Source organism: Belonocnema kinseyi, chromosome 10, assembly GCF_010883055.1.
Source record: "Belonocnema kinseyi isolate 2016_QV_RU_SX_M_011 chromosome 10, B_treatae_v1, whole genome shotgun sequence".
Lineage (NCBI taxonomy): Eukaryota > Metazoa > Arthropoda > Insecta > Hymenoptera > Cynipidae > Belonocnema > Belonocnema kinseyi.
In genome coordinates this window covers 26,446,717-26,458,258 of record NC_046666.1, presented here as the reverse complement: position 1 = coordinate 26,458,258, position 11,542 = coordinate 26,446,717, and the positions used below count along the sequence as shown (strand labels likewise).

The 11,542-nt window shown below is 30.3% G+C and overlaps 1 protein-coding gene across 1 annotated transcript in view; it reads left to right on the top strand.

Moving 5' to 3' along the window:
• The first annotated feature begins 2,436 nt into the window (after positions 1-2,436).
• The window catches only part of LOC117182232, a 38,155-nt gene continuing 29,049 nt past the window's right edge, over positions 2,437-11,542 (top strand). Inside the window, exon 1 of the mRNA XM_033375317.1 lies at positions 2,437-2,571. Within this exon, the coding sequence (XP_033231208.1) occupies positions 2,490-2,571 (82 nt within the window). The 5' untranslated portion in view covers positions 2,437-2,489. The remainder of the gene's footprint in view (positions 2,572-11,542) is intronic.

The window sequence follows — 11,542 nt, the reverse complement described above, 5'->3', positions numbered from 1 at the left end:
TACGCCAATTAGCACAAATGGTAAGTTCCGACAGTGCCTACAAGTGTGCCTACTGGCCGCTAAATGGCAATACCGGTTTCATATGTATACACCTGGTATCTGGCATTAATATAGATAAATATATATTCATAAACAATAATAATTTGTGTAATGAATTATTTTGGTTGAATTCAATTGGATATTAACTAACTTTGAGTAATGCGTGGACCAAAATTTTAAAACGACAGAAAAAATGAAATTTCTAGCAGTGTTTAAGAAGAATATTATGATAAATAATAATTTGTTTGAAGAAATTATTTTTGTTAACGTTAATTAACTGTTAGCTCAATCCAATTGAAAATTATACAAAAAAAGCACATTTTCGAAAAAACATCTTCTATCTAACTCGATTGAAAGACTAAAGTTTCAAAAATAATGATAAATTATGAAACAAATTTGTTTAAAAGTTCCAATTATTAGTATAAAGTAGTATTTCATGAATTAGAAACAATTTGCATTAAAAAAACGAAGAAAATGAATAATTAGCGCGAAAAAATTGCAAATCACAGTTTTTCACTTATGGGTCTTTTTGGGAACGTTGTTTAAAACATTTTACACACTTCTGAAGGTCCCAAAAATGAAGGTTAAGTTCGTTAATCAGACATTTTGAACGAAAATTAAAATATTGAGTTCATTTTCAAAATTAAACTTTTTTTTTCAAATTTTATACATTTTTGTCAAATTTTTTTATAGATGGCTAAAAGACTTGCAAATTATCTAAAACATATTTTTATTTTGATGAAAATTATAAAAGTTATATAAGTTTCAAAAACTTCAAAATTTTCAAAAAATAGAAAAAATTATATTTGTTATAAATCCAAAAATTTCATTTAAAATTTTCAGTAGATACCAAATATATTTCAAAACTGTTCTAGCCGAATTTTTGGATTAGCCCACAATTTTAAAAATGAAAGTATTTTCAAAATTTTCAAATTTTGTTTCTAATTTATAAAAATTTTTGTCAAAATTTCTTATAAATAGGTAAAAGACTTGCAAACTGTCCAAATAAAATTATAAATTTCGGTGAAAATTAGAAATGTTATATATTACATTATCACTTCTTTTTCTTGTGTATCAGAGTTCACACACGTTTTGACGTTTATCCAAACGAAAATTGGAAAATGGTTTATAAGAAAAGAAAAAGAGATTTAAACAGAAATATAAAAGGAAATATCGCAAGTGCAGTAAGTGCCGATAACCTATATTTTTTGTTTTGTTTTCAGATATCAGAGGAGTTACGATGAATAGATCCTGATTTTCTTCCATCCAAGGAGTCTTCTATATGAATTTTTACAATCTCACATATTGTTCTCAGAGCTTACTCTTCAGGCTCTAGCCTGTAAGAGATAGTTATGACTATAAAATCTAACATTACAGGCCGGAAGTCTTCTTTATCTTCTTAAGGAGTTAAGACTTCTAGCAATTTCTATAATGAATTTGTTGTGAGAGTTCCCTCTGGTTTAAGTTATTAATTGTATAATGAGATGTCTAAATCCCAAACGAATAAACTTACAAACTTACCAACTTACAACTCCCTGCTTAATAAGAAAATTTGTGTGCGTAAAGGCTGTTTTTAGGTTATAACCTAACCTCCCTCGTCTCGGTCATGTTTTAGGTCAGTATAGTTCTTCAAAATCCGGTGACTCGTCTGATTCATTTTCAGTTAGTTCTGGATCCGACAATCAGAGAAAGGATCCTAAACGCAGGAATGATCGCTCTCGTGATGTCGGCCCCTTAGATTTTTTGGCTCCAGCAGATTTATTGATAGTTTAACAAGAACAAACAGATGCTTTGGAAAAAGTAGTCTCACCTGCATCTTCAGCGGCAACTCAAGCGACAGCTGCACTTGGGGACGGAATTCTTTTTACGGAGGACGTGCTGAAAGCTCTCAGACCTCGTGTTATTTCAGAAAAAATATTGTCAAAGCCCATTCGAGAGCAAGCTGTCAGCCGTTGGAGTGACATTTTGAAGCAAAGTCTCCCTAAAGAGGATTTGGAAAAATTAGTAGCTAAATATCCACCTCCATCAAACTGCTCGGACATCGAACCTTCAACACTGAATCCAGCAATTAAAGATTTATTAATTAAAATAAGTCTTGAGTCGGTAATTAAGAGGGACGACAGAATTTCGGAGAAGCAGCTCAAATCGAAAGCGTCCCTGGCTCATCAAATCTGAATGTTTCTTATAGGGAAACATTACGCAATTCGACTTCTGACGAGTTCTTGTTTGGAAAGAATTTGCTAGAAACAATTAAAGCTCAAAGCTTAATGGACGAATCATACAACGTTTTGAAACTTGCACCAAAAGCGCAGTTAATAATTCAAAAAACTCGAGGAACCCGCTCCGTCAGAAATCTCATTTTTCGATGCCATCGACGTCGAGCGGGTTCAAAATAGCGACGTCAAACAGGACCCCATCATCGCACAACCACAGGAACAGTCGTCGGAGACATGAGTACAATCGGAGACCGGAATATAGCTGCAGGACCAATCGAAAGCAGGAATATTCACAGAAAAGGCGTCATTAGCCAAAGTAGGTAACCTAGCGGGTAGACTCGCTAATTTTATTCATAGTTGGAAGCAATTAACATCGGAGAAAATAATATTATCTTGGATAGAAGGGTATAAAATTCCTTTCGAAACTCAGGTTTTCCAGAGGGTTTTGTTTTCAGAGAGAAAGTGGTCAAATTCCGAGTTTAAAATTGTTGCAGAAGTGATTGACCAATTGACAGCTATGACAGCAAGATGCTATTATCAAGAAACCTAAGGCCCGATTTACTGTGGTGGCTAAAAATAATTCCGAGGCAACAGACTGTATACATTCGGCGGAATATTCTTTCGAAATTTTTTCAGATGGTTCGCTAACAGGGTGGGGCATTGCCTGTAATGGAATTAGACCCGAAAATGCACTCTCGCTCCAACGATCTCACAGGACTAACCTCCCTCGAAAAAGTTACGATACTTGTATCAGTGTTTTCTGAGCTATAGAGTTTTGAATTTAAATCAATTTCAGTTTTTTTCTAACTTGCTCTCCTCTCTCCTCCTCAGTGGCGGTCTGCTCTTGTAGCTCCGCCGAGCTCCTTCTCTCTCTCTCTCTCAGCATCCCAGCATTATCGCCTTCCCATTCGCCACGGAGTCTATTTCTCTCTTTCTCTCTCTCTCTAGAGTTCGGAGTGCTTTTACATCCCCGCAACCCTCGCAATTTTCATTTCAGAGGTCGGATCGCTCGTTCGCAGCCCCGCCACCCTCGACCTCTCTTCCTTAACGCCTTCAATGCGAACTATCGTATTGAAGACCGTTGTCCTCATCGCCTTCGGGCACGTCTCGGGTCCGCCCGAGGCACAGAAAGCATCCATCCGCAGTGAATATCGGGGGGCTTCGGTTTCCACCGTCCCTGAAGAGACCACGCCAGCCCATGGACGGCCTACAGGCTTGGCGCCTGTTTATCCAGAGTCAGGGTGCCCCTCGCACCTACTTGCAGCCGCCCAGCAGCCGTTGACCCGTCCAGAAATCAATAGCTCAGCTCGATGCCTTCATTCAAGCCAGCAATCGAGGGCTACCCGTCCGAGCCCTGCCGCAGCCCCGATCCAGCTAAGGTCGGCCACCATCGACGAGTTTCGGTTCCTCTCGAACCGGTTCCCATCTACACCAGTCCTGAGAGAAATAGGAGTTGCCACACCTGCGCCTTGTCAGTACCCCGATAGCTGACGGGGTGAGCAAGACGACCTCTCAGCGTACGCAGCGGGTTCTTACGAACCATCCGCCGTTCCAGAATCACGCCCGCATCCGTTAGGCACTCTCCTGTCAGCTACTCCAGCGCCCGGTTTGCGCCCTGACAGCCGATCGACGTCTACTAGTCGTCGCGCTCCACGCAGTTCGGGCCTCGGTATCTACCGGCCCTAACCAGTCAGCAACGAAAACGCCCGGACGGCGCCCCAACAGCTTTCCACACGAGCTCAACTATCAAATCGCCACCAACCCTTAGATCAAAGCTAGGACAAAAAATAACCCAGAAACCACCGTGTATAAAAAATTTATTGTAACTGAAAATGTAAATGTTCTATTTCTTGTGAAAAAATCCTTTTTAGTTTAAAACTCTAGTTTGCGGTTAAAAATGCGTCTTGATTGTAGGAAAATTATTTTTTTCGTTCGAAAATTCATCTATTTTTTTTTAAATTTATTTCTTCTGTGGTAAATTCATCTATATGGTTGGAAATTCTTTTTTTTGCTGATGAATATTGTAATATATTGTTGAAACTTCGTTTTTTCGTTAATAACCTTCTTTGTAATAAAAATGTAACGATTCCATTTTTGGGTTAAACGTTATCTTTTTTAGTTGAAAATTAATATCTTTCTCTGAAAATTGAACTATTTTGTTGAAAATTTAATTTTCTATCGGAAAATTCAACTACTCTATTTTTTGGAAAACTTATTCCGCTTTTTTTTATTTGTTAAAAATTAATGTTTCACTCAAAACATGAGTACGATATGCAGCACAAAATTTGAAGCATTTCAGGCCCTGCAATCTTGTCTTTTATACATATAGGGTGTCCACAAAGTTCCCAACTCCCTGCATACTGCCTCTTTTTGACATTGGAAATGGATAGAGCAGGAAATTTCACGCTTAAATATGTATTAATGTTATTTTTTTAATTTGAACTTAAAGGTCACTCTAAGGTCATTATAACTTAAGCAAGGTCCGAAAGGCGCATTTCATTTTGACCTTAAATTTGTCTGTAAAGATGGCCTCAAAGATCATTTCAAGGTCAACTTTAAATAAATGGATATCCGCCTTTTTACATTGGAAATCGATAGAGCGGAAATTTTTTGTTCAAATATGTATTTAAGTCATAGGTTCAACTTGACCTTAAGGGTCCCTCTAAATTCATTCAAACCTGAACAAAGTTAAATTAAAGGTCGCGATTAAAGGCGCAATTTCCAAACTCAAAAAGGGAAGTTTCCATTTAAAAAGGTTGACCTTGACATTACCTTTAAACTCATCTTTAAGGTGAAATTAAAGGTCACGATTGAGTTTCTCGTTAAAAGTTACTTCAAGAATGAGTTCGACCTCAATAAAAAATATTTTACTTGAGGAAATATTTAGGGGGTCCAGAACTTTATGGACACCCTGTATATCTACATACTGGAAATTATATTTTCCACTTCGCTATAAATATAATGATGCTGAGTTAATTCGTGATTTAAAAATCGAAAAAAATCTGCAGAGCAGTTAGATCGTCATTCGGGAAGGGGGGCGAGTTCGGGTTGGTGTTCGTGCAATTTCGGCTTTACACGAGGCTGTTCTTCGCACCAGGTGACAGAGCCGACTCACTGACACCAGACTTTGCATGTGTTGCTCCCAGTTGAGAAAGGGGCGAGGCCAAAAATCTCACCTTCTGGAGAAACTGATTTATAAATACATGAAACATGAGAATAATCATTAGTCCAAATTTCTCCAACATTCCTCGATGGCCATTTGTTCGTTCAGTTAAGAAAATGCGAATCCTTGTTCTGCTTTTCATTTTTCTGGTTCTTTCCAATTCGATAAGTAAGTGCAGCATAAATTATTGTTATCTTATCATTTTTAAATAACTTTAAAGCATGCCATAAAGCACAACATTACTCGATTTTGAACTTGATTTATAAATTCAGCAAAAAATAATATTTTTAATGACTGCATTTACTCACACAATTTAAATCTTTACATCATCGGTTTTTTTTAACTTTGGTAACTTATTTGGCTAAATAGCTTGAAATTCTCTCAAAACATATGTGAATTTTAAATAATCCTGGAAATTGTTTCAAATTCACTATAAAATATATCCATTTTTTAATATTTAAAGGTTAGAATAGAGTGATAAAGTTGCGTTTTTGTTTAATTTCCACGTTTTGTCTATGTTTCAATTAGAGTAATGTGATGATTAATGTTTTAAATCTTTTCTTTATGATTGTGTAAACAACATATTATTATTGTTAAGAATATTTTTTTAGAATGATGCTAGAAAACTGCAATTTTTAAACAAATTTTCAACTCTTGTTCTAAATCTTAATTAGAGCCCGGTAAATAAGTAATTAAAGTTAACTAAATTAATTTTTGTTTTTTGTTTTTCGTTTTTTTTTGTTAGAAATTAGAGGGTCATTTCCAAAGTAATTTTTCACGTAGAATCCGAATGCGGGGTCAGAATTGGCCTATAAAGTCAGGATTTTAAGATATTTGAGGTTATGTACCCAAAAAAGGCGTTTTTCGCTAAATTTGAGGCCTTGACCCCATTATTTGCAGGCCTGTGTAATTGCTGTTTTTGCTGAAATTTTCCACTGTTTGTCAAATTTTAACTTAATTTGTAGAGTAATAATTCATGAAAGCTGACAAAAATAATTTTGTGGACGATTTATGATTAAATAATATTTGTTAAGGCATATAACGCTTTTTTGATGTTAAAAAATTTTTAATCATACAAAATTTACCGACATGTTTTAATCTGTATGTCAGATCCTTTTCAAGACTTATTTATGGAGATAAAAGAAAAATAGCTGAAGACTACTTGAAATTTCAATTAATTTGTTCGTTATCACTGTTATTGTTCGGATATAATTTTTTTATTTAAAAAAAAGGAGTAAAATGACGAAAATATGCATTGTAAAATTTAAAATTCGTTTAAAAACTAAAAACTTATCGTTAACGATATAACATAAAAAATCTCATAGGAAAACATCCTTGAGATTTCTTAGCTTATATCGTAAATGATACTTCTTAATTTTTAAACCAAGTTTAAATATTACGATGCATATTCTCATCTGCTAATTTTTTTTCTTTTTTATAAAAAAATTATGCGCAAACAATAACAATGGTTACAAACAAATTAATTGAAATTTGAACGTAGTTTTCAGCGATTTTTCTTTTATCTCCATAAATAAGCCTTGAAAAGGACCTGAAATACAGGTTAAAAAATGTCGGAAAATTTTTGTTAATTAAACAGTTTTCAACACCAAAAAAGCGGTATATGCTTTAAAAAACATTATTCACTATTCACTGCAAAAATAGATACAACAATTTATGATTGTTCATAATTATCTTTCTTTAGGTAATTGCTCGAAAGTTGCGGTATTTTTTTATTTTTCAGCTTCTTGTCAAATGTTTACTTAATGATTTAATAATTAATAAAATTTTTAATGATTAATATATATTTTTATTAATTTAAGCAAAAAGTATATCAGTAGCTACTTAAAGGAACATGCACATTGAATATGATACAAAAATTCCTTCTTTCGACTATTTCAAATTACCCAATCTGCATTGAGGAAGCGCGACAAAAATGCTTTTGAAATTTTCGTGACAGAAAAATTTTTAGAGAAAAATGTTGCTATTTAGGAAATAATGCAAGGTGAAAAAATGTATGAATAATAAATTTTTTTTTTATTGAAAGCCGTGACTTGCAAATACGTGATGTAGGTCGAATAAACGTGGCCTATTTTCAAGTTCACAGTGTGGCTTCTTATTGTTTCAATAAAGCGTAAAATTTCAGACAAACCCGTTTTCTCAATAGATTTTACCATATCTTATTCAATGCAATGCGGCTATTTCCAGAAAAATTTATTTGATTGAAAATATTAACACGCTCAAAATAAAAAAATCGTCAAAAAAAAGTTGTTTATTTTAATTTCATTTTGCATTTTCAAAACTCCCTAACTTTATTATGAGCAATTTTTCAAGACCATGATTATTCAAATACCAGAATATGATTTTTGTAACATTTTTAGCACACATTTTTTTCACTCGCACTAAAATAATTTAAAATACAATAGAAACTCCTAATTTATTTTCCTTTAAAGTTATTTAAAATGTCTCTCATAAAAATTCTCATGCTTTTTCAAGATATTTTTTCAAAATCCCTTACTTTTCAAAATAATTTTTTTTCAAATTATTAATCAGGTTCATGGCATATAGCAACTAATTTAAAAATAGAATTATTTGTCACATACATTCTGTCATTTAAAAAAAAACGTATTTATTAATTTCAATGATGTTTTTGACGATCAAAACAAATACTGCGTGTTTAATCAAAAAGGGATGAATTACTATTCTATAGATCCTTCTTAGGTGTAAAATTTTTGTTGAATAATATTTTTTCTTACCTTACGTTGTGTTTACAAAATTTAATTTCTTTATTTTCAATGCTATTTTGATCAATTAAAACTAAAACCACGAATCCTATAAAAAATGGTGAAAAACAAATTCGTCTCCCTTTTTAGCTGAACAACTTTTGTCTATTTACTTTTTGCATCTCTTGTGTAGTTTTCCATAAGATTAATTTTCTGCTTAATAAGATTTTTTTTTGTAAGATTAAAAAAAAATTTTTGTCCGATTAAAAACGATTAATAATCAATTTTTACATTCTTTTTGTGTAACTGACTTTTACCTAATAATTTTTTTGTACATTGTATCAATTTTTAAAAGAAAATTTATTTTTTATTATTTTTTTAGCAATTAAAACTTTTTACTAAAAAAAATCCTGCTGAAAATAAAAAAAAATAGGTAAGACTTTTTCCTCATTTTTAATACAAAAGTCCGACCAGCACTTGTAAAAATTTCTGAAAAAAACAGAAATTTTTTAGTACTTTTGTCTCAAAAATTAATTAACAGTTACAAGAATTAAAAGAAAGAAATAAGTGTGACGTTTTTAGTGGGTTTTCCTGAAAAAGCTCTGATGAAAAAAAAAGAAAATTCTGTGAGATTTTTAAAATAATTTTTCCATGCAAAAGTCATCAGTACTAGTCTATTTCGTTTCTTGAAATTTTTGTATCTGGTAGATTAACTTAAAATTTTGGTTCATTTCAAATGGAACAATTTTTATTTATATGCTTTCAATTAAAAAAAAAAAAAATTCACACCTCAGCATAAAAGCTATTTTTTAAAAATTTTTAATTCATATATCATTAGAAATTAAATTAATTACCCTTCTATAATTTTTCATAGTGGGCAGCTATTTAAATATTTGCCATTTATTAAAAGTATTTGAATAATAACTTGAACGAATGTTTATTTTTATCTTCTCATACATTTCAATTCAATTTTAAAGCTTTTTAGGTAAAAATATTGTATTTTTCACAAAATATACCAATTTTTAACTTAATAGTTGAATTATTAACCAAATAGATCTTTAACAGAGAAGAATAATCTTTTTTAGAGGAAGAGCTAATTTTTCAACTAAATTTTAAATAGATGAATTTAGAGTTAAATAAACTGATGTGAAACAAAAAATAAAATTCCTTAACTAAAATGATGTAAAATTCAACAAGAATAACATCATTTTTAGTTTTAAAAATTAATTTCCAATAAAGCAGCTAATTTTTCAACCAAAGTGATGAACTAAGAATTGAAATAAAAAATCTTTAAAAAAGAAATTAATTTTCAACCAAACAGTTTAATTTTTAACTAAGTAATTACATTTTTATTCTGAAATAAATGAATTATGGACAAAAAATGTAGCAAATGAAATTTCGAAAAAAAAGATTTTAATTTTTAATCAAAAACAGTTGAATTCAATAAGAAAAATGCGACTTTCCAACATCAGTTAAATTTTTAGCTGAGGAAGATTTTCCAGTCAAGAGGGAGAAAAATTTCAAACAAACTGTTGAATTTTCAAAGAGAAAAACAAATACATTTTCAACAAAGAAAACTATTTTTCTAACAAAAACAACGTATTTTTAACACACGAGATGAATTTTGAAAATATGACTTGAATTTTTATCTAAAATTAATCAACTTTCAACAAGAAAGAGAATAGTTAGTTTTTTAGTTGTAAAACTTCAATACCAACAAAAATTGATATTTGAACAAAATAGTTGAATACGGTGGTATTTAATAATGATTTGATCGCTTTTAAAATATTTTGGAACCTTTTAAACATTTCAAAATTTCATAAAATGTCTTGAAATCTTTTGAAAATTCATTATATTTTCATTTTTTCCAATAAAATATCATAAGAAATTTTTAAGTCTTCAGAAACCCTTTAAAATGTGAAAAATGATTAATATTTACATGAAAACCAATGAAACAATTCTTCAGCTTCCAAAATTACTTAAAATCTTTCGAAAATTTTTTGAATCATTTCTAAAAAATTCGACAATCCTTGAAATCTTCTTAACTACTTTGGGGTTTCTAGAAATCTTTTTAAATACCTTGACATATTTTTAAATTGCTTGAAAACTTCCACTTTTAGCCAAAATCTATCCAAATCCTGTACGCAATTTTTGAAAATTTGGCAAAAAATTTTCTCTCAAGATTAGCTTTTTAGTCATTTGCAAATTTTATTATTCGGCTAAAAATTTAATTAGTTTCGTAAAAATTTATTCTTTTTGTTTACACATACAACTGTTTTCATTTTTTCCTGATAAGTCAACTGAAATCTCCCTTGGATGAAAATTATTTTTTCAAAAATATTTAGTAATTAAAATTTTTTAGTAGAAATATTGCACCCTTATTGGATAAAAATTCATCTGTTTTGTTGCAGATTCAACTATTTTCTAAAAAAAATACTGTTTGTTTAAAATTTGTATTCTGGTGTTTGCTAGTCAACTGAAATCTTTTTGGATAAAAAGTCGACACTTTTTTTGAAAAGTTTTCTATTTGATTTAAAAATTCACATGTTTGAGTAGAATTTTTATGTTCTTAGGACAAAAATGCCACTGCTCGGTTCAAAATTTGAATTTTTTAATTTGTCTTTTTGATTATAAAATTCATCTTCTTTTGCAGAAAATTTACTTTTTGTTTGAATTTAATATTTAACTGTTGAGAAGAGAATTAAAATATTTTTTGGATTGAAATTCATCTATTTTTTTTATTATTTTGTCTAAATTAAAAATTCACCTGTCTTAAGAAAAATTTCATCTTTTTTGGATTAAAACGCAACTTTTTGGATAAAAATTGAACTATTTTGTTATAAATTCATACTTTATGGTTGGAAATTCTAAGTGTATTATTGAAAATTTACCTATTTAGTGAAAAATTTACTTTTTGTTTACAATTTATATTCTTGTGTTGAAAAATGGATTAAAATATTTTTTGAATAAAAGTTCAACATTAAAAAAATGGACGCTTCTCATTCAAAATTCATTAATTTTACTATAAATTTCATCTTTTTGGTGAAAAAAGCAACTAATTTGTAGAAAATTCAACTATTTTGATAAAAATGGATCCATTTTCGTTGAAATGATTCTTTTTTAATTGAAATTTCAATTTTTTTCGCAGAAAATTATTTTTTGTGAAAAAATTACAATTTTGGTCTGGAAAATTCAACTAAAATCTAAATTATAAATGAAGATTTTAGTTTCGAATTTCTAAATTGAATTTAACTTTTTATTTATTTCAATAAAAATAATTTTTTTACAAGCGTTAACTATTACATTTTTTGAGGATTCATCTTTGATGGTTTAAAAATTTAATTGCACATTTGAAATTTGAAATAATTTAAAAAAAAAAAAATGATTTTGACTGAAAATAAATA